The sequence below is a fragment of the Petaurus breviceps genome, unplaced genomic scaffold, assembly GCF_028583685.1.
Source record: "Petaurus breviceps papuanus isolate PSGF00001 unplaced genomic scaffold, PetGlider_PUasm1.0 37, whole genome shotgun sequence".
Classification (NCBI taxonomy): Eukaryota; Metazoa; Chordata; class Mammalia; order Diprotodontia; family Petauridae; genus Petaurus; species Petaurus breviceps.
In genome coordinates this window covers 18,683,413-18,707,720 of record NW_027186296.1, presented here as the reverse complement: position 1 = coordinate 18,707,720, position 24,308 = coordinate 18,683,413, and the positions used below count along the sequence as shown (strand labels likewise).

The following is a 24,308-nucleotide window of genomic DNA, read 5'->3' as shown; positions in this document are numbered from 1 at the left end:
TGTCCTTTTAAAGTATTAATTTTGTGAAACTTGACCCTTTAAAAGGAAGCTACTTTAGGCCTGAAACAACGATCTAATAACCATACCCATAACAACAATAATGGAAATCTGATCCCTATTGTTTAAGAATCTTTCAAAGCTGTGAAATTAGGTGTATTAAATAGCTCTCTGAGCATTTACCTGGAGTTCTCCCTTTGTCTTTCCTCAATCCCATTTCCTAGAAGAGAAAATTGAGAGTCAGAGTGATTAAAAGCCTTGACCCATAGGAAATAGGAAAGAGAGACAGCAAAGGTGAAAGTAGAAGCAGGAGGAGGTGACTCCCAGGTCTCTGCTCAAGCCAGTAGGCCTTGCAGTATAATATCCTTGTGGTGGGGTTTCATCTTCATAGGCTGAACAAGATTCTTTCAAATATGTGACCTGAGAATAGCCGTACCACACACGGAGCCAAAAAAGTTTCTATTTTCTTTGTTTTCATGATGATGATGAAATCTAATCTTTATGCTTACTAAATAAAATCTTAGGGCTAGACAAGAAATACTTGGAAGAAGGACTTCAAAGTAATTTATCTCTACTTATTATTATTATTATTTTATTTTTGCCTTTTTAATACTGCCTGAGGGCACTGCAGGTTTATTTGGTTTTAATTTTTAATTTTTTTTAAAAAGAAGTATCCCAACTAATTATTTTTTGGAAGAAAGTAATCCCAACTAATTTCTATTCTTGACTAGTGATCTTGAATGCTTTTGGAGCTCTGATCTTTCAGTATCAGGATATATGGCAAGATATATTTGAATGCCATGCAAATAAGATAGGGGCAGGACTCATGGATGAAAATGCAGGCCTCCTCTGTGATCTCTAGTCTTAGAGAGTTGCTTAGAACATGAGAGGTCAAGTGATTTACCTTCCCAGGGTCACAGAGCCAGTAGGTGGTACAGATTGAATTTTAAGGCTATTCTAGCTTAATGGTCAACTCCATAGCCAATGGCTAGCTCCATATCCATTATACCATGTTACCTCTCACCTGCAAGTACAATGATAATTACTTGGTAGGACAATGATACCTCTTGTATCTATGAACATGAAATCTCCCACCTCTCCTCCTTTTTTCTTTTTTTTTCCTTCTCCTCTTTCTCTTGCTGTCTCTGTCTGTAGGCAAACTTACTAATTATGGCATGGGCAAGGTCACTTAACCACTATGTGCCTCGGGTTTCTCATCTGTAAAATGGGGATAATAACAATGCCATGAGATTGTTATGAGGGCAAAAATTAGATACTATTTGTGAAGTGCTTTGTTAACTATAAAATGCCATATAAATGCTATCTATTTTAATTATTATTACAGTAAAACATTGAACAGAAGGGTAGCACATAATGGAGTTTGTCTTCAATTTATATTCTATTATAATGTCTAGATGAGTTTTTGTTCTGTTTATTCATAATTAACTCATCTGTGTAATGTATTTGCTCACTCTATGTGTACTATCAGAGGCAGTGCATATAGTGCCTAGAAGGTTCATCTTGAACTTGGGGTTCAAGTCTGGCTGACATATTCTAGGTATGTCACCATGGACAAGTCACTTAACCTCTCAATGCCCCACAAAACTCTAAAATGAGCTCCCTATACCTGTGAAATCATTGTACTGGAATTTTTATTTTTTTTTTTTTAAGATTATTTTCTAAGTGTGTTTTTCTAAATCATCCTTCTCTTCCTTTCAGCTCCTTTGATTAGTCAAGATTCACGTCAATCACAATCCTGTTTTCCAAATAGTTGCTATATGTCAACATAGAACATTTGGTCTTTAGTCCAAAGACCAAAAAGTTTGCTTTTTGGCTCATCATTCAAATCGATGATGGGGATATTTGAAAATGCTAAGCTTTTGGTCAATATCTGTAGTTGTTCACTTCATGTGACCTGTCTTCCACCTTATGCCCTGTAATCAAGCTACCCTGACCCTCTCTCTTTTCCTATTTCCTGACACTCCATCTTCTGTCATTGAGCCATCTACCATGTCTGAAATATACTCTCTCCTCACTACCACCTTGTGGAGCCCTTGTCCTCCTTAAAGAGGCAGCCCCGGTGTTATATTCTTCATGAAGCCTTTCTTGATCCTCTCACTTGCTAGTGCCCTTCCTCATAAATTACCTTGCATTTAACTACTTTGTATAATGTAGATGTATTCATTTAGTACATATTTATATTCTCTATATATTTATGTTATACATTGATTTATTAATTTTAAATTCATGCTATGTGTATTTTAATAATTACTTGTGGTCTCCCTCAAGTAGAATGTAGGTTTGTTGGAGTAATGAGGTTTTCATTCTTTTGTATCCCCAGTGCCTAGCTTAGTGCCTGACACATAATAAAGGCTATATAAATACTAGCTATTGTTTGATTATACTTTGTATCTCCAGTGATTTCCATGGTACCTTGGAACATAGTAAGTGCTTAATAAATCCTTGTTGATTGATTAACCTAAAAGATTGACACTGAGTTAGTGATAAGTACTATTGGAACAAAAACCTTCCATAGCTGCACATATACTTAACATCATTGTATAGCAGCCTCTGCCCAAATAATTGATAGTCAAAAGTTCCATTCTGCCATTTGTGTTGCTTACCTATAGCTTGGAGTTATTAGTCCCAGCTTACTAGAGAAAAGCTAGTCCAGTTTACTACAGAAGACTTTGAAAGTTAGTGAGTAATCGAGTATTTCTAAAATCTACAAAGGGGTGTCAGAGTCCTCCTGCTACCTACTTTGCTTTTTCTACATGGGTAGTCGTGGTAAAATATACTCCTTTCTGTGGTCTATGGCTACTTGAGAGAGGTAGTAAAATTGTACAGCATCACAGACAGTTCTCAAATGGAGGTTGATGTTCTATATAGGTAGACTTTAGGTCGCACTGGTCCTTAGCCTGGGGTCCATGATCCCCTAGGAGGTCTGAGATTAGATTTCAGGGGACATGTGAACTTGGATCTGGGGGAAAATGACACCTTTGTTTTCACTAAACTCTAATTGAAACTGAGCATTTCCTTTAATTATGACTTAAAACAGCATTATTCTGAGAAAAGGTCCATAGACTTCTCTAGACTGACTAAGGGATCCAGGACACAGAAAAGGTTTATCCCTGCAAAGCTAGAATAATTCAGGATCAGCATTATTTCTAATAAAAGTATAGTTTCCACCTCTATCATTTTCCATAATTACTTCATTTCACAGATATATCTGAGTAATGGTATTAAAGTGACTGCAGAGTTATTCTCTCCGGAAATGAGTCAATACTCCTTGACCTTACCTGTAGGAATAAATGTAAGCTGCATACTGTAAGTTCTCCCTTTGCCCTTCAAGGAAGATAAAATGCAGCCAAGTATGGCATTGGAATATTCAAATTTTGGCTTCAGATGAAAATGCTACAATTGAAAACTTTCCAGAACAACATGTACTTGGAGCCATATTAAAGAAAAACTCTTTTGGCATTTAAGCCAAATGACCCAGCAGGCTGATAGTGTGGGGCATATTTCACAGTTGTATAAATATTTAAAACGGTTTTCCAGCCTGTAAAGAAAGCAAGTCAATGAGGTTATTTTTTTTTAAAGCTAAACAATTAAATCAACCTGCCTACCTTAACTTGTTGAGAAAATGGGCTCTGCTCACTCTCCCTATATACTCCTTGCCTTGAAATTGCATAGGCATGGAGTGCTTTTCAAATAGGAAAACAGACAGTTTACATTTCAGAGAATTTCAAGGGTGATAGAAACAAGATACCTTGCTTCAGGTGGCTTGTCTCTGCAAGGACCATTCCAGATTTGGGGAGCTTTTTCTATACTATCTAGGGGCCTATACAGACTGGACTTTATCACTCCTCCTCATCAATACTTTTGAATCTGGCTAAGGGAGAAAATAGTTTCATGATAACTATGAACTACAAAGCAGGGTGGTCATTTTGTTTCCAATTTTGAGTTGCTTGTCTCTTTTTATTAATGGTGTAAAAAATTCAGCTTTCATCTAAAACCCATTCAACTTGTAAAAGAGATCTCTCCCTAAATTGGCAGGCTCCATCATTTGAAAAGCGAATGCTTCCCAAATTGGAATTATGCAAAGGAAGTGACTAAAATGCCCACACCCATGAACCCAAAGATTCCTTTGTTAGACATATACACCAGAGGTCAATGACAAAAAGAAAGGTTGCATGTATACTGGCATATTTCTGTGGTAACAGAAAAACCCAGAAACAAAGTAGATGTCCATCAACTGAGGAATGGCCAGATAGACTATGGTACATGAATGTCTTAAAATATTATTGTATAGTAAGAAACAATGAATATGATGAAAACAGAGAACCATGAAAAGACTTACACAAACTGATACAAAGTGAAATGGAGCCATGGCAACAAAATGCACAGAATGTAACAGTATAAATTGAAAGAATTATCACAAAATCACTGAAAATGAATGTCGAGAAATTGTAAAGAATAAGCTTGGTCCCAAAGAAGAAATATGAGAAAGACTTCTCTCCCTGCTCCTTTGCCAAGGTAGGGTTGTGACGGGGGAGGAGATGTGTTGGTCCAGAGTGTGAAACCCTGCAAATAATATCAGGGCTTTAAAAAAATATATTGATTAACTTCTTGAATTCATTACCTTCTCTTATTCCTTTTTTTTTAATTCAAGGATACAGGGGTGATCTAATCTCAATGATATAAAAACAAAAGATATCAGTATAACTGTTTTTAATGCCTGAATGCTTTCTAAAGTCTTCATGGTCAGTTTGAATTTGCTTTTACAATTTTTACTTTACAGCTTGTTTTTGACTCACCCATTAATTGATGAGAAAGAACCACCAGCAGTGTAGTGTAGTGAAAAAGACACAAGCTTTTGGTCTGAGTTCAAGTTCTGCTTTGGTTCTTACCTGTGTAATGTTGGGCAAAAACACTTAACTCATTTTCTTCACTTGTAAGTTGAAAGAGTTGGGTAAATTGGTCTCCAAGATTCTTTCCAGCTCTAGATTTATGATGTTATGTATCCTTTTTTTCTTTTTGGAGGGGAGAAGGCAGGGCAGTTAGGGTTAAGTGACCTGCCCAAGGTCACATGGCTAAGTAAGTGTTAAGTTGGTTTTGATTTGAACTCAGGTCCTCCTGACTCCAGGGCCGGTGCTCTAATTCACTGTGCCATCTAGCCGACCCATATGTTATGTATCCTTAATATTCAATGATAATGTCTCTTCAGGCAGGCATAGATAAATTTTGATTTGAATCTTTGCTGGGAGCATTGGAAGCAAGGAGATCACAGATCCATTTGAATCTTTGAATAGATAAAAATTCATTTTAAAAATTGTTCTCATTTAATGTGCTGAAAGCACTTTCCTACACCTCTTATCATTGGATCCTTGCAAAAACCACTTGATTCAGTACATAATGGGAGTATTAATAGCCCTGTTTTACAACTGAAGAACAGGTGCAGAGTAAATCATTAAGTGATTTTTCTCATGGTCACACATTTAATCAGTGTTAGTATGTAAATTCAATGAGAGTAAGGACTGTTTTGTTTTTGCTCTTGAATCCCAACACCTAACACAACACCTTATACCTCGTAGGTACTTAAATGTTTGTTGGATCAAATGGACAGATTGAGTCCCTAAACATCTATTCAGTGCCTACTAGGTGCCAAGCACTGTGCTGATCTCTGGGGGTACAAAAAGAGGCAAAAGACAGTACCTGTCCTTAAGGGGCTCAAAATCTAGCAAGGATGATAATAAAGAAAGCACACATATACAAACAAGCTATAAATAGGAAACAAATTAAAAAGGCACTGGATTTAAGAGGATTTGAGAAAGATCCCCTACAGAAAATGGGGGCAGCTGGGTGGTGCAGTGGATAGAGCACTGGTCCTGGAGTCTGGAAGACTTGTCTTTGTGAGTTTAAGTCTGGCCTCAGACACTTATTAGTTGTGTGACCCTGGCGCAGTCACTTAATGCTATTTGCTTCAGTTTCCTCATCTGTAAAATGAGATGGAGAAGGAAATGGCAAACCACTCCAATATCTCTCCCAAGAAAACCCAAAATGGGCTCACGAAGAGTCAGATAAGACTGAACGATGACTGAAAATCAACAGAAAATGGGATTTTAGTTGAGACTTGAAGGAAGTCAGAGAAGTCAGAAGATAGAGAAGGGAGAGCATTCCAGGCATTTGGGACAGGCACTGAAAATTCCCTGAGCTAAGAGATGGAGTGTGTCAGGGAATAAGGTATAAGAAGACAGAAAGGTTTGAGGGGGCTAGGTCATGAGAGGCTTTGAATGCCAAGCAGAGGATTTTGTATTTGATCCTGGAGGTGAAAGGGAGTCACTGGAGTTTATTTGAGGAGGGTGGTGCCATGTATTTAGAAGTTGAACCTAGGTTTTTCAAGTCTAATAAATCTAGTATTCCAAACCTGCTCACTGAATTACACAGATTCTCTTTTGTAAGGTTTCTTTTGTCACTAATTAAAAAAAATTCCCTTATTTTTCTTTTCTTTTCCATGATGTTTCTACATACCTTTCCCTGGTCCTCCTTTCTTTGCCTCTGGTTAAGCATCTTCTATAATAATGGGACTGATATCTCTAGATTGGGGGGGGGGTTGAAAATAATCTTAGAAGCTGAATTTCTTATCCATTTTTTTAGTGTTCATACCAAATTGAAGAGTGTGTTATAAATGCTAGTCAATGTGTTGTCATAACGTTACTTATTTTATAAAGCTGCAGACTGTTTTTCCCGGGAGAACATCTCCTGTCTTTGTTCTTTTGTAACTTGATGCTATATTGTTAGTATATGGTCTAAGACTACAGGCTTGCTACTGCCCAAAGTTCTTGAAAAAAAAATACCCATTGATTTTATGTTTGTCTATAGATTGCAGAGTGAAAAATGGATGAATGTGAAGGCAGGAGACATCATTAAACTAGAAAATAACCAGTTTGTTGCTGTGAGTAATTAATTTCATTTTCTTTAAATTATGTATTTCAGAAAATTAAGATAGTATGTATATGTAATATATAAGTATTTATAGTATATGTACAGAAGTATATGATAGGAAAAGAAGACAAGCTGGTTACGTGACAAGAGAAAGGGATGATAGGTAGACAGCCTGAGTATTCTGCTGGCATCCTTGGGGTGTTTTAAGAAAATGAAGAATGTCTTTAGTGCATCCTGTGGATGCCCTGTGGCAAACTTATGGGAGTACATAGACTAAAAGAAGCACAGTTGGACAGGCATAGATGGGTTGTAGTCTGTACCATTGGAGCATGGGAGGATCATAGGATCATAGATTAGACCTAAAAAGGACCTTTGAGGCCATAAAGTCCAACCCTTTCATTTTTACAAATGAGGAAACCAAGGCACAGAGTGTCTTGTTCAGGATTTTATGCATATATGTCTGAACTGGGATTTGAATCCTGAGCTAACTCTGTCATGTCCTATCTACTGTGCTACCTTGCCTCAAACCATCCAAATCAATGAGTTCGAGGCTCCATTTAAGTATTTGATTATAGAGACTTAAATATTATATTTGTAAATATAGATCTTTATTCATTTAGAGTTATTGGGGGAATATTAATTTGATATAGTGAAAAATGTTGAATTATAGAATACTTAAAAATGAATATAGCTTAACTACTTTTAAAGTGAATTAAAAATAAACTAAGCCTATTATTTTATTGGTGTCAGAAACTCCCTATGGGAAACTTTCTCCACCAACAGATATGGCCAGAACTGTAATTTGTAGTCTTAAAGAGCTGCCTAGAACCCTAAGAGATTAAGCGATTTTAATAAACCACATGAACAGGATCTATCAAGAGGAGGTACTTGAAATAAAATGATCCTGAATAGAGGCCAGATCTCTATCACTCTGCTATCCTACTTTTCTCATGTCTAAGTTAATATATTAACTCAAACTAGGCTAAACCACTAAACCACTGCTTTGTAGAAGTCCACAGGAGAGCCCGTAAGTAAAAAAAGATGGGTACTTCAAAACGGTTTGTTTTCAAATATTTTAACTTACCAACCCCAGTATTCTGGTTATAATATTAATCTGCAGTGTAAAGGAAGAAACTGTCAGTTAAAGATAAACGGCAGCTCAGTCTTTGTTTAAATTAATGTAATTAACAAGTATTGATTATAATTGATAAGTATTAATACTGAAATAATAACCTCCTAGAGTGAGCACAGCATAGAGTTCAAATGTTGGGCTTGGAATCAGAAAGACCTGGGTTCAAATATTACCACTGACATTAGCAGTGTCCTGGGCAAGTACCTTGACCTGTAGGTGCCTCATACAATTAACTGAGGACTAATTTACTAACTTATATGGGTTATTGTGGTGAAGAGTTTTCCATCTTGGTAGTGCCTCACAGAATCAAATCATAGATCATTCCTTTATTGGCGTAATGGAATCTTAACTAACAATTAATAAGATTTTGCTGCATAGAGCAAGCATACTGAAGCTTCAGATGGCTAGGGGGGACACAGTGGATAGAGTGCTGGGTCTGGAGTTAGACAGACACTTACTTGCCCCAGATACTTACTGGCTGTGCGACTGGTACATAGCACACTTAAGTTCTTATTGACTTATTGATCAATTGCGCAGCTAAGTGGCACAGTGGAAACAGTGCCAGGCCTAGAGTCAGGAGTACTCCTTTTCCTGAGTTCAAATATGATCTCAGAAACTTATTAGCTGTGTGACCCTAGGCAAGTTATTTAACCCTGTTTGTCTCAGTTTCCTCATCTGTAAAATGAGCTAGAGAAGGAAATGGCAAACTACTCCAGTATCTTTGGCAAGAAAACCCCAAATGAGGTCATGAAGAGTTGGAAATGACTGAAAAATGACTGAACAATAATTGCTGAAGCTTAAATGCCCAATCTGCTGTTGGCCTTAAAACATATTAACATTTATATCTGGAAAACTTGGCTCAAGAAAATTGAAATAACAATTCCCCAAAATATATTTCCCTGGAGGTCAGTTTAAATAGAGGAAAATAAGGAATGCAAATAGAAGATTGAAAATCCAGCTTCTCATATTTATTTACTTATACATAAAATACTCAAAACGACGCAAATGCAACTAGTATTTTATCCACATGGGCCTTCCAGCCAGTGATGTATATCACAGCCCATCTGTGCCTGCCATCTTATGCCATTCTCTTCTGTGTTGTTTGACACAAGGGAATATACCTAGCATATTAGAGTCCTTTCTCATTTTCTCTTAGCATCACAAGAAATAACAGGGAAGCCCATTGACTCTCCATCCTTTGCTCTTGTCCTGTGGCCAGTTTATATTTCTCAATCAAACATTTCTTTGAGGGTATTTTTTATTCTACTTCTCCTTCATAATTCCTTTATAACATGTTGCAGTCTACATGCATTAGGAAATTTATGAAAAATTATGTGTGAAGCAAATATTTGCCTATCAAATAATATTTTCTATTGTACTTTAAAAAATGTCTCCCTACCAAAAAAACCCTAGGCCTGGGACATAATAAAAACAACACATAAGAATAATAACATTCATTTTAAGGAAAATTTTACCCTTATCAAAACATAGTTCATGTATATTTGGTTTTCCTATTCAATCTCTGAATGAATTAGTCTACAGGATACCTGTACACTCTGAAGGAAACACACACACACACACACACACACACACACATATATCCTACTTATCAAGAAGTCAGGTAATGTCAACTTCAGCTACTTGGAACATAACTGAGAATGAAGAAATAAGTAAAGAGACTTCTGAAGAACCAAAAGAATTATCAGAGAGTCAATAATTTAGTGGTGGTGTTCTAGGCACAATAGAGTGCCAGGTCTGGAGCAGGAAGACATATTTATGAATTCAAATCTGACCTCAGATACTTTGTAGCTGGACGACCTTGAGCAAGTCACTTAACTCTGTTTCCTTCAGTTTCCTCATCTGTAAAATGTGCTGGAAAAGGAAATGGCAAATTACTCTAGTATCTTTGCCAAGAAAGCCCCAAAAGAGGTAACAAAGAATTGGACATGATGGAAAAATGACTAAACAAAATAATTTACTGGTAAATGAGCCTCTTAGACACTTGCTTAGAGCTTTTAGATACAATGCCCCCTCCTCCCCCCAAAAAGCCAGTGGTTTGCTTTTTAGCATACAGTAGATTAGAAGCAGCAAATTAGTGTTGGTAGGTATTCTTACTTGGGATAGGTAGATGAACAAAAACAAGAAATTACAGCTGAAAACTTGACAGAAAAAGAGGAAGAAGAGAGACTGTAAAAAGCAAGCATGTGAAATAAAAAAAAGCACTGCAGTCTAGAGCCGCTTAGTTTTAGGGGCAAACAACACTAGGCATACATTCCTAGAGTCTCTGAGGATCATAGTATATTGGAAGGGCACTGAACCTAGAGTTAGGAAAGGTTTAGATTTAAATTTCTCCTCTTCTACTTCCTAGCTATATGATCATGCGTATGCCACCTAGCCATTTGGAGCCTCAGTTTCTTCATCTGTAAAGTGAGGATGACAATACATATAGTAACTACCTCAAAGGATTGTTTTGGGGATCAAATAAGATAATTTACACGAAGTGATTTTAAAATCTTAAAAGCACTAAATCAATGCCCCCTATTTTTATTATTCCTGAATATCATTGTATTATGGCACTAATTGATGGTTGTAATAATAATCATTAATTATTAAGAAAGATTAAATTTATTTTAAATTCTCAAATGCTAGAGCATAAAAATATTTCTCTTGAAAAGATTTATTTTTTAAAAAGAATGTTTTGAGGCTTAAAGGGGGTAAACAGATCCATTTGTTTAGTCTCCAATTCTTCATTACCCCATTTGCAGTTTTCTTTACAAAGACACTGGAGTGGTTTGCAATTTTCTTCTTTAGTTCATTTTATAGTTGAGGAAAGAGAGGCAAACTGGGTTAAGTGACTTTCCAAGGGTCATCCATCTAGTGAGTATTTGAGGTTCGATTTGAACTCAGGAAGATGAATCTTCCTTTCTCCAGGCCTGGCACTCTATCCACTCTGCAACATAGCTGCAAAGTTGATCAGTAAGTCAACAAGAATTTATTAAGTGCCTACTATGTGCCAGACAATTTACTAAGTGCTAAAGACACAAAGACAAAAATGACTTAACTCTAGTTAAAATAGAAATTTACTTAATGTGGATAACCTAATTTTAAAAAACAGTTCTGGATAATTGAGGCCTTACTCAAATGGATTTATGGATATTTCCTTTAGTTATGCAAGTCACAACCTATCCATGCTTGCCTTTCCTTGAAAGATCTTGTCTATGTGTACTTGTTAGTTCAACACCAGGGAGTTATCCCATGTATTGAGGACCTTTTAATTTATCTCTCCCTTCAACCAGGTGACCAGGCCATTTTGTTGTTTGATGGTACTTTTTGGGTAGATATTCTTTATATTGCTTCTCCTGTGTGATGCTTTGTTTGCAACAAGTTAAGCCTAACCATGCCCACCATATATATCTTCATTGTCTTTTGGGTGATCTATTTCTATTCTTCAGAGTCTGTAGTGTTCTAGGACGCAGATAAATAATATTACTGGAAAAATATTGACATTAAAAACAGATTGATTCAAGGGGAAGCTTAGGGTCATTGGAGGAACTTGATGATTTCCTAAAAGCTATCCAGTCCACTGGAGTTCTCCTCTTCAATTCTATGCTCAACTCATTGCCCACTCACAGTGGTTATCCAAGATATTTTCTCTCAGTTTCTGTCTCTTTCTTCTCTATAGCTATCTAGTATGGAAATATTTTGTGTATATTTACACACATATATGTATTAGGGAAGCATATTGTGCTAACTCGTCTTTTTGTTTCCAGAAATATTAAGAAACAATATTTTCATAGTATTTTAGGTTAAAGTTCTTGGTCTCACCTGAATGAAAAACCATATCTGTACTTAATAAAATTCCAAGGAAGCAATGCCCTAGTTCATAAAGTCTTTTGGATACATTTGAAACAAAGACCTAATCTTCAATAGTAAATGTAATCCAGTTTGGACAGTGCCTTAATTCTGTGAAACTAAAACACTTAATCTTGTTTATGGTAACAGAATCAGAATGGCAATGTCTTTGTTTAATTAAGAGAGTTATCTGTTCACTTTTGATTAGATTGAAAGAGGAATCCTTAGAGGAAATGGGCAAAGAGGTATTGTCCTTTGTTTATTCAAAGGAATCACCCTCTAATTTATCATTTATTAAATCAAAGGAGGTGTGACCATTTGTTTAATTTTGAAGGAACTCTTTAGTTTTCAGGAAAAGAAACACTTTTCCAAAGGTGTGCCAGTGATATTAACAATTAAGCAAATCAAAAACCCCCAAATTCATCCAATGTTTAAAAAATTAATAAGTTGTCTCTGACAGATTTTGTGCTAAAAACATAGAACAGAGACTTTTAAAATCCCATGGTATCTATAATCTAGCTATATATCTATCAATGAGCAAACTTTATAAGCTGCCCATTTATCCTCATATAACATTCACTCTGGACAATATATACTCTTTATATACTTCCCCCTCCCCTTGTGTGATTTGTTAGGTTATTTTTCTTGGAGTAATTTTAGATCTCATTTAGGAGTTTCTGCAGTGTTTTTGGAATTGATTCAACCAGCAAAATGCCACCTAAAAATGGAAGCATCTGGATGTCTTTATCACCTATAGAGAGTCTTTGGTTTGTGATTTTCAATGAAGCTTCTCCATAAAAGTAGCAAGCACACATCTCTCTGTTTTATCCCTTGCTTGATATTAATGACCAGAGACCCCTCAGATAACATTCTTTGTTTTTATAGCTTTTAAAGAATCTTGTATAATTTTGACACATACATGATAATGCCTTTTTGACTAAAAGCCTTTACAGTGACCAATTTTTTACTTATTGAAGACAATGGGACATTATATTTACAAAAAAATACTCAGAAAACTAGAAAGCAAAAACAAATTATAAACAAACATCTCATGCTGTATGCCAAAATATATTCCAAATAGATATATAACTTTGTGGGTGTTGCAGTAGATAGAGTGTTGAACTTGGAGTCAGGGACACCTGAATTCAGATCTGGCTCCAGACATTTCCTAGCTGTGTGACCCTGGGAAAGTCACTTAACCTCTTTTTTGCTTCGGTTTCTTCAATTATAAAATTGGAATGATAATTGTATCTACCTCGCCGGGTTATTGTGAAGATCAAGTGAGAGATAATATTTGTAAAAAAGCACTTAGTACTTGTACATAGAGAGGATCATAAGAGAAAAAATCAATAATAATATCATAAAAGATTAAAAAGGTTTTGTACAAGTAATGTGAGTACAACTAAAAGTAGAAGGGAAACAGATAACTGGGGGAAAAGATTTTTTTTTCAAATGCTTTATTAACTTCTGATTTACATCATTAATTTCCACCAGATTTTGAGTTATAAATTTTCTCCCCGTTTTTCTCCTACCCACCACTCCAGAATAGCAGTCCCACAGGCTATCCCCTCCTCCAATCTGGTCTCTCCCATATCTTCTCCCATACCCCCTTAGACTTTTTCAGTAGGGCATGGTGGATCTTCTATGCCTCAGTGCCTGTATATCTTCTTTCCCAATTACATGTAAGATAGTATTAATAATAGTATATATATATGTATATATATACATAAAATTTTAAACATTTGATTTTAAATCTTTGAATTCCAGATTCATTCCCTTCCTCCCTTGTCACCCACCCTTACTGGGAAGATAAGCAGTTCAGTATAGGTTGTGCATGTGTAGCTAATGCAAAACACTAACATAGAAGATATATTGTAAAAGACTGACTATATTTCCCTCCCTCCTATCCCACCACCCACTTGTTCTATTCTCTGCTTTGATCCCGTCCCTCTTCAAAAGTGAGTGCTTCTAACTTCCCCCCCCCCCCCAGCCTGCCCTCCCTTCCATCATCCCCCCTCTCATCCCCTTCCCCCTACTCTCCTATAGGGTGAGATACCCTATTCAGTGTGTATTTCATTCCCTCCCTGAGCCAAATTCAGTGAGAATAAGGTTGACCCATACCCTTTTGCCTTCCTATACTTCCCCTCCATTGTTACCCTTTTCCCTTGTCTCTTCCTTATGAGATAGTTTACCCCATTCTGTCTCTCCCCATCTCCTTTCATTATATTCCTCTCTCACCTCTTAATTTCCCCTTTTAAGTATCATCCCTTCCTATTAAATTGGTCCTGTGCCCTCTATCTATGTATACCTGTAAGCATATATACACACATTCACATATGTATTCATATGCCCATATACCCTTGGATATATATTTAATTTATATTCCCTTGAACTATTTTCATACTGAGAAAAGTTTCATCAGTTACAATTATATTTTTTCCATGTAGGAATGTTAATAGTTCAACTTTGATAAGTTCCTTATGATTTCTTTTCCCTGTTTACCTTCTCAAGCTTCTCTTGCTTCTTGTATCTGAATGTCAAATTTTCTGTTCAACTCTGTTTTTTTCATCAAGAATGCTTGAAAGTCCTCTATTCCACTGAATGACCATATTTTCCCCTGGAACATGATACTTAGTTTTTCTGGGTAAGTGATTCTTGGTTTTAATCCCAGCTCTTCTGCCCTTTGGAATATCCTATTCCAAGTCCATAGATCCCTCAGTGTAGAAGCTGCCAGATCCTGTGTTATCCTGATTGTGTTTCTACAATATTCAAATTGTTTCTTCCTGGCTGCTCATAATATTCTCTCCTTGATCTGGGAATTTTGGAACCTGGCTATAATATTCCTAGGAGTTTTCTTTTTGGGATCTTTTTTCAGGACGTGATTGGTGGATTCTTTCAACCTTTATTTTGCCCTCTGGTTCTAAAACATCAGGGCAGTTTTCTTTGAGAACTTCCTGGAGGATGATTTCTAGGTTCTTACTTTGATCATGGCTTTCAGGTATTCCAATAATTTTTAAATTATCTCTCTTGGATCTATTTTTCAAGTCAGTGGTTTTTCCCATGAGATATTTGACATTGCCTTATATTCTTTCATTTCTTTGGATCTGTTTAACATCATCTTGATTTCTCCTAGTCACTAGCTCCCCTTTGCTCCAATCTAAATGAAAGGGAAAGATTCAATTCATTGAGCTTTTGAGATTCTTTTCCCATCTGGCAAATTCAGCTTTTTAAGACATTCCTCTCCTCACTGCCTTTTTGAGCCTCTTTTGCCATTTGAGTTAGTCTGTTTTTTAAGGTGTTATTTTCCTCATTCAGGCTGTTGACTCTCATTTCACAATTTTCTTTCATCATTTTCATTTCTCTTCCCAATTTTCCCTCCACTTCTCTTATCTGCTTCTTAAGGTCTTCTATGACCTGTAACCAGCTCATATTTTTCTTTGAAGCTTTTGGTGCAGGAGTTCTGACTTCACTGTTTTCCTCCTGTCTCATGCTTTGTTCCTTTTTGTCCCCAAAATAGGAGTCTAATGTTGGAATCTTCTGTCTGCTTTGTTTCCTTTGTCTCTTCATGTCGCCCCTCAGTTACTCGAACCCTGGGCTTTTTGCCACAGTAGTACTCTGCCACCAGACAGGGGAGCTTTAGTCCCAAATGCTGGGGTTTTCTCAGCTGCTGGAGGTATTATATGGGCGCCCTCTCTGAGGTGTCCACATGCTCTGGCAAGCTGGACACACACCCCAGGACCTCCACCCTAGACTGCAATCCAGATCCAAGCAGGTTAAAGCAAGAGCGATTACCCCTCAGACTGGTCACTTGGTCCTCCTACAGTCTGTAGGCCAGGAGCTGAAGCTGCCACCTGGTGTTGGCTGTGCCAGGTGTCTCAGCGGCTTCTCGTCCTGGGGGCAGAAGCTGACACACTCCCAACTACTGGTCCCAAAGTCCAGACTGCACTGACCTCTCACTTTGTCCTTAGGTTCTTTGTGTTGATAAATCTGGACATGGCCACAGCTGCTGCTGATGTGGAGTCCCTCTGGCTGGTGGCTGGTCAGGCGTACCCTGGGGCTAAAATCTCTGGCTCCCAATGGCCTGGGCTCGGCTCCTAGAGCGCTGTGCTGGCTGATTCCTGCCGGCCTGCTGGGGTGTCCTTAGCGGGAGGTTAGCTTCTCTATGTCATTTTGTGACATAGTTTTTGTAGAGTCCCCTTTTTACATGGATTGGGGAAGGTGGAAGCTGGAGCTGGGCAGAGGTCCTGCTTCTACTCTGCCCTCTTGACTCCGCCCCTAAATGTCGGAAAAAAATCTTTGCAGAAAAATTTTCTGATAAGAGTTTCATTTCCAAGATGGAAATAATTCACATTTGTGAGGAGAGCCATTCCCCTATTGCAAAAAAGGTTAAAGGAAATGAACGGGTAATTTTCTAAGGAAGAAGCCAAGCTATCAATGGTCATCTGAAAAAGTGCTCCGAATTTCTAATTATTAGAGAAATATAAATGAAAATACCTCTGACATTCCCCTCAAATATCAAATTCACAAAATTGACCAAAAAGAGAAATTCTGGAGGGGGTGTGTGAAAACAGATACATTAAGATGCTCTTTGTGAACCTGTACACTGGTCGACCCATTCTGAAAATTAATTTTGGAGTATGTTCAAATGACCCAGAAATAATACAAGACCTGTGTCCCAGTGAGTTCAAAGAATGAGGTAAAAGACCCATATTTACAAAAATATTTGTTGAAGAATGGCTGAACAAATTATAGTATTTAAATGGAATAATGAAGGAGATGGTTTCAGAGAACCTTTGAAAGATTTGCATGAATTGAGACAGAGTGAAATGAGCAGAACCAGTAGAAAAATTTATATAACAATATTTTTTTTAAAGGACAAAATATTTTGAAAGACTTAAGAAATCTTATCAACTCAGTGACCAGCTATAATTCCAGAGAATTATGTTATTCATCTCCTGAAGGAGAAGAGATGGACTCAGGGTGCAGATTGAGAAATATAAATTTTTGGACATGGCCAATGTGGGAATTAGTTTTACTTGACTCTGGATATTTGTTAATAAGGGTTTTTGCTTTTTGTTTTGTTTTTGAATTGGGGATATAGGGGATGGGTAGAGAGAAAAATAATTTTTTGTAAATTAAAAAAATAGGACATTGGATCTCTGTATCTTTTACTCAGTTGTACTATGATGGTCTGTTATGGAATGCCTTTTTGCAAAAGCTTGTCTCTTCTCTTTTGATACCCATATTAGGGATGCATTAATGAACATGTAGTTTATTTTGATAAATATTTTATATTTAGGTGGAAAAGTAGGTAAATATGTTCATAGTTACTAATGTTCACTTTTTCTCTATCCTCTGACACAACAGATATTGGTACATAATAAGCTACAATTATTTTAATAATATTTTCAAAAAATACTACCATAAACACATCATTATTAAGTGACTGAATATCCCATGAAATGTTTTTTCTTGTTGCCTTAGGATGCACAATAAAACTGTCTTTTGCTAACTCTTATTTGCCTCTCTGAGGAGAGCCTGCAACCCCTTCTTCCACTTAGCTCTGATTTCTTTTTCTTCTGGTTTCACTTATAGGGAGAATGTCAAGATTGATATAATTCAATTCCTCTAATAGTAAGGCCACTCTTTGGTCATTGGATTAGGATCTCACATTTATAATATCAACAACTAAGAAAATATTTATAGATGGCTTGAAAACTGTGTGATTCTTAACACATTTCTTCTTACCCCCTTCCCATTGTTTGTTATCATTGCAGAAGTAGAAAGGGACCAAATAGGATTTAGTGCCTTTTTGTATTTGTTTCATGGGTTGTCATTGCCAAAGAATTTATCACTAAGTGGTCAGCCTACTGGTGATGAACCTCTATGAATTTTGCTAGGAGTATATTTGAAACCTTTCCAACTTCCAATCCAGCACTGACCAAAACTCTTTTAAGGAATAAACATGATTTCTGAATAGGCCTCTGTATTCAGTGAAAACAGTGACATATTCCAGAGGTGTCAGAATTACCGCCCACAAAACTGCCTACTATAGCCCCAACCAGATCAAAGTGTATTTGGGAAATGTTTAATAAAATAAAATAAAATTCAACTTAAAGAATGTTAGTTTGTGGTTTTCTAGGTCAATGTAGGGCCTTCACAGATCCATTTCTTTCTTTTCTTTTTTTTTTTAAAGCAATTGGGGTTAAGTAAATTGCTCACGGTTACACGGCCAGTTATTTCTGGGTGTAGTGCTAAGTATCTGAGCCCGGATTCGATCCCCAGGTCATCCCGACACTGGGGCCAGTGCTGTTACTCACTGAGCCACCTGGCCACCCCAGAGATCCATTTCTATTTGGGTTTGACAGCACCAGTGAAGTCTGTGGTCCCACTCCCTTGAGTGCTGACATTGGCTTGCTGAGTAATATCTGTCAGCTTATATTTAGATAGCAACTTATTATCCCTTTGCATGAGTTTCTCCTTTAAGTTGACTTTTGGAGTAACATCATTGGAGGAATTACATGGGTGGCTAATGTAGTAGGATCTTTGGGCAGTCCTGTTTTTGGCAGCCTGATATTGGGTGTCCAAAATTAGATGAGTTTCTAAATCTGGGTGCTGGTAACTTGATTGATAAATCAGGGAGACAAAATTTGAATGCTCAGACTGCCACCATCCAAATTTAGGGCAGTTCATTTGGGTGATGACAACCAGGATGTCTTACATGATCAATAAACTCTCTTGCTGTTTGGTCAGTAAGCAGCTAGGGAACTTTTGCAAGGGAGGAAAATTGTTAGACTGTTTATTTATCTTTCTTTCTGCCATAGTATCTAGGCCATTTAAGGTTTTCAGAAAATATTTCTTAAAGGAGAAAATAGATGAATCTCATAAGATTATAGATTTAGAACACAGAGGACCCTTAGAAGTCATCTATTCCAACCCCACTTCCCAGTCCTCATTTTGAAGATGGAGAAACTGAAGCTGAGACTTGCCCAAGTTGTAAAAGAGGTAGGATTTGAACTCTGATCCTCTGGCCAAATGTACCATTCTGCCTTTTCAAGTTGGTTGAATCTGAATTTAAATGTGACAACACACTGAACTGCTAATAGGTCTAAGAGGGGTGCAAAATACTTGCCCTCTTCCTTTCTTACTAAAGGAGCTGTGGACATACAAATGACTGAACCCCTAGAGTTCCGTACTAGGGGGGCCTGATCTCTAAATGGAGGGGCTAAGGCTCTTTTTTTCTCATACTTTCTGGGGGGAAAATAACCTAAAGTTTAGATTTAGTTCATATCTAGGGCTTTCCAAATTGGGGAGTAGAAAGGTACTCAATATACAATACAAATCATGTATAGGACAGCTATTATTTTCTTTGCAGCAAAGAAATATTTAACATTAAAAGATTTACAACCTTACATTGACAAAGATCTAAGCAATTAGCATTGACTATCATTGATAAAATTAGAGGTCTCTTCCAAAACACCAGACCAGTATATAATTAATTCCACCTCTTTTTATTTTTACTTTCAAGACATTTTAAGGCATTTGTGTGGATATAATGCTAAACTCAACAGTATTTTAAAAGACTTTTTTTTTTCAATTAAGCAATTGGGGTTAAGTAACTTGCTCAAGGTTACACAGCTAGTTATTTCTGGGTGTGGTGCTGAGTATCTGAGCCCGGATTCGATCCTGGGTCATCCCGACTCTGGGGCTGGTGATCTTACTCACTGTGCTACCTGACCTCCCCTTAAAAGACTTTTTTAACTCCAGGAAAAAAACCCTATAAGAACAACCTAAATATAAGTTTAAATTGATAGTAACTGTCATAATTATAACTATTGATACTTATGCAATGCTTCAGAATTTATAAAGTACTGTTTGTATCTCATTTGAACCTCATAATAGCTAAGTAGTACAGGTATTATTATTCCCATTTTATTGATGGTGATAGTGTCAGAGAAGTTAAATGACTTGCTCATGTAGACATGTCTAGTGTCAGACACAAGACTTGAACCAAGGTTCAGGTTAAGTCCTACAATTGCTTAGAGAAAATGAATGCAGAGTGAGGTTGCTCTGTACTGGAAGAACTTAGTAAGTTGTTATTTTAGAAACGCACTTCAGAAATGCTACATATCATGGCAGATTGGATGAAGTAAGTAACTAATTTTCTGTACACAGTTGGTCTTATTATGCCTTATAAATAAACTTTATATACAACTTAATGTTAATATCTTTTTTTTTTTTTGCGGAGGGCAACTGGAGTCAAGTGACTTGCCTAAGGTCACACGACTAGTTTTTGTGTTAAGTGTCTGAGGCCCAATTTGAACTCAGGTCCTCCTGACTCCAGGGCCAGTGCTCTATTCACAGGGCCACCTAGCTGCCTCAAGGTTAATATCTTTTAAAACTGAAAGAACTATCTTTCAGCTTTAAAAAAAATTTTTTTAAAGTATTCCCATTACAAATTAATTTATTACCTGTGAGAGTTTTGTTTTCAAAGAAAGGCATTTTTCTTGGACAGGAATTAAAAATCTCACTTCTGAGGAAAGAGTCCTGGAAAGACCTTATCCACTGAATCTAAACCCTACTCCCAGGCAAGGGTGTGCTTTTGTTCTCCCCAAATCCCTCAAGAGTTAGCTAACATTTCTTAAACACCTTTAATGAATCCACCTCCCTGGAGGAAGCATTCTGCTATCTAATTGCTCTTGCTATTAGGAAACTTAGAATTTAACTTTTATGAGCTTCAAGTCAAAGTTCCTTGTTATTTTACCTCATTCATTGTAAATAATCCCTTCTCTCTTCTTTGTGTGAAGAAGGCTCTGGGCCTTCCAGAGCACCTGAGGAAAAAGCTATTCCCTTTTTGATTGTTGTGAATTAACTGATGGTGTAAGATAGGGTAGTACTGCCCTTGTCTGAAATGAAATCCTATTTTAAGAGAAATTCATAGAGGGAATCTGAATGTTTATTGGGGGAGGGAATAAAGAAGGGGGAAATAACAGAAATGCAGGGATGGAAGTTTGAGAGTGATGGGGGCATAGGTTGGAGGGGAAGTGAGGGGTGCATATAATGAAAATGACTATAATTACCCATAATCTCAAATTTGCCAGATATCCAGGTGGTGGCAGCAACAGAGCCTCAGTGACTTTCCATCAGTTAAAATACTTTAAACACATTAGCAATCTTTATTGTGTATTAGTTGTGTTTCTCATTTAACAGTCTCACCACTGAAGTGCTGATTTTCAATGCTCCTGTGACAGGAAGGGAGGTCTTATAACAACCAACTAGGATCCCCTTATCATGGTAGGTCTTTCTCTTCCTACCATTCCCTCAGGCAGGTGTTTCTTATCCCCTTTCCTGGGGTATGTGGAATGTTCAGGGAGTACTGACACTCCCTGTGTTAGTTTGCTGTGAGGGCTTACTGAACCCTTTCTGGGTTGCTCATCCAATTTTGGTATCTACCTGCCACCCAACTCTTACCTGTGTCTCCAAGAAACTAGCATGAGCAGTGGCCACAGATTGGTAAAACCCTCTCAGTAGATGTACTAAACCAGGTTGAGGGTAACCAAGAGGCCTCAAACCTGTTGATATCTACCCCAAGGAAGCGAAGACTTCCTCTAGTGGAATGGGCAGATGAGAACAATGTTCTAACAGCCATGAAGGCAGCTGATACTGTATCAGCTGTATTGAATTGTATTGTAGAGAGCTTAGAGCTTGGTCAAACATCAAAGATGCCAACTTCATCAACTGCATTCCAGGCCAGTCAGTCATCTTGACTTTTGTCTTGCCAATGGACTTCTATGACTCTGAAAGAGAATGAGGCAGATGACTTTGTGCAGTTCTGCCTCACTTAAATCCAATTCATGTGCAAGTCAAGACATGACCAAAGAAGTCATTGGTCATCTTCAAAATGAAGGGCAAACAACAATCTTCTTTCTTCCAGTTACTTCAAATGGAAGGTCAGAAGCATCATTGAGTTTCTAGGATCATAGATCTAGACCTGGAAGGTACATTGCACCATCTAGTTCAAACTCTTCATTTTTTTAGGTGAGGATATCAAAGCTTAGGGATGTTAATAAATAAGGTCACATAGACAGTAAATTCCAGAGATAGCATTTGAACATGAGACAGTGCTCTTTCCATTGTACCACACTGCCACTTATTAGTCACAATTAACCCGATTTCATTACAGGGGCAAAGGAGGGAGAGATGTACATGTAATGATAGGAGTGTGAGGGAAGGGAAATTGCAGACTTGTTAAAAGAACAGGTATGGGAGGCATTAAACTATGGCACTCATATATATGTGTGTGTATGTATAATATGCATATATACATACACACACATGTATTCATGCATATATATGTGTGTTTGTGTGTGTTTTACTAATCAAATTAAAAATACTCTAAATTAGACCACATTTCTGTTTTTAAACATCATGGTTATTTTCCTCAAGATATGCAAAAAAGGGGGAATTTTTTACTAAAAGGGTGTATCTAGATCTGACTTGATTTCATTTAAAAAGGTAGTTTTTCTGTAAATGAATGAAAGAGCAGTTATTAAGTGCTAGCTATATGTCAGTCACTGTGCTAAGAACTGGGGAGACCAATAGAAAAATGAGGCAGTTATTGCTTTCAAAGAGCTCACATTCTAACGAAGGAGAAAACATAAAAAACATTCAGCTGTCGGGCTGATAAAGTCTCTAAGTGTGGCTGTGAGGTTGTCAGACTATGTATCAATTGAGATAATAATTTGTAAAGCTTGTAAATACAGTGCCTGGCTCATAGTAGGTAAATACTTGTTTCCCTCCCCCATCCCCTATGTCAGTGGATCAGATAACACTGATAGGGGTCTTTAGGGTACGTAGTTGTGTAGATGACAGGCAGTTACATGGTGGATGGTAAGGTGGTCCTTCATCCCAAGCCATGTGGGTAATCAAGCTGGCAGGCCCTATTTGGGGAGGAGCTGAAGAAGGAAAGAAAGGGAGCAGATCACCCTGGGTGGTGGCAAGCCCTAGTATCTGGTCATCTCAGATGAGTTCTGGCATGATCCAGGGCCAGAAGACAGGGTGAGGGTGAAAGGTAAAGATGACATAGGAGGGGATATCACTGTAGCCCAGCGAAGGCCTTGTAACTTGATGGGCAACTGTGGTTATGTAATTCACATAGAGTCTCCAAAGATTCATAGGCTCATAGGATTGTAGAATTAGAGTCTGAAGGGACTTGGGAGGTCTGATAAGTATAACATATGCCTTACCTATTTATTCCTGAAGTGATGTTTCATTGGGATTTTTTGGCCGTCAAGGTCAACCTAACTAGTATACAACTAGACAGACAAAATGACCAAATTTTATTTTGAAAGGGAAAAAATGTTCAGAAGAAGGAAATGAATATTTGTTCCAAATATAGCCTTTAGGCATTGCATAATTAATTAATAGCTCCAAAGGATGAAATAACAGCATTAAAATTTTTTGCTTTTTTTTTAAGCATCAGAAAAAGTTTAGGGACAGCTGGGAAATTGGCAATCATTTTTGGGCTTCTGGAATAAGTTTCTGTTACAAGTGATTCTTTCATGAAACACTTTATTTCTCTTACAAGGACTTACTAGCTCTAATGGGCATGACTTGGAGCACAGGATGAAATCTCCGCATGGGTGGACAGGGGGCGCTCCAAGCCCGAGATGCTACCTGTCTCAGTTCTCCCTCAGTGCCTCTGGTGATAGACGTGGACTGCCTACATGGACCCTTGTGGAAGCACTGGGATCATGTCTGGTTCCCCATGGTTTTCATGGGTACCAATACACAGTCTAAACTGTCCATTTGTCACCTCCCATTGTTGTGGAATGACTGCACCATGCATTTCCTTAGTTACATCCCAGACGGTGCTCCTTGCAGATTTCTTTGGAAATGTGTTATAGTGTATTTGTGGCCACTGGGCTCAGTCCATTGCACTTTGGGTCACTCAGAACTCTGATTCTAAGGAGATTGTATTATGTAAAGATTTGCAACCATGTGGCATGTCTGGAAGAACATTTGGGTTAAAAAAGTTGGACATTTGTGTTGGAGTTGCAGCTTGGGGTCATTGGAAACTGTGAGATTTCCCAAATGTAATTCTACCTTCTCTCAACTACTTGTTCCATTAGTTGACTCAACTCATTGTGCATCTGCTACGCCTGTCCCAGATTAATTCAACAGACCAGTCATGCAGCTGTATGTTATAGCATAGCACAACAGGCATTTTTGCTCAATTTAGTTTTTCCTCTGAGGACTAACCAAATATGGTAGAGCAGCTTGGTAGTATATTAGATAGATCGCTAGACTTGGAGTCAGTGAGACCTGAATTCAAATTCAGCCTCAGACATTCATTAGCTATGTGACCCTGGGCAAGTCACTT

At 37.5% G+C, this 24,308-nt stretch overlaps 1 protein-coding gene across 10 annotated transcripts in view; it reads left to right on the top strand.

Moving 5' to 3' along the window:
- ATP8B4 (ATPase phospholipid transporting 8B4 (putative)) overlaps nt 1-24,308 on the top strand; it is a 346,626-nt gene that overhangs the window by 148,438 nt on the left and 173,880 nt on the right. For 9 of the 10 annotated variants that reach the window (XM_069098021.1, XM_069098022.1, XM_069098023.1 and 6 more), the window contains one exon: nt 6,880-6,952. The exons of the other annotated variant lie outside the window; for it this stretch is intronic. In XM_069098021.1, the coding sequence (XP_068954122.1) occupies nt 6,880-6,952 (73 nt within the window). The remainder of the gene's footprint in view (nt 1-6,879; nt 6,953-24,308) is intronic. 10 annotated transcript variants of the gene reach the window in all.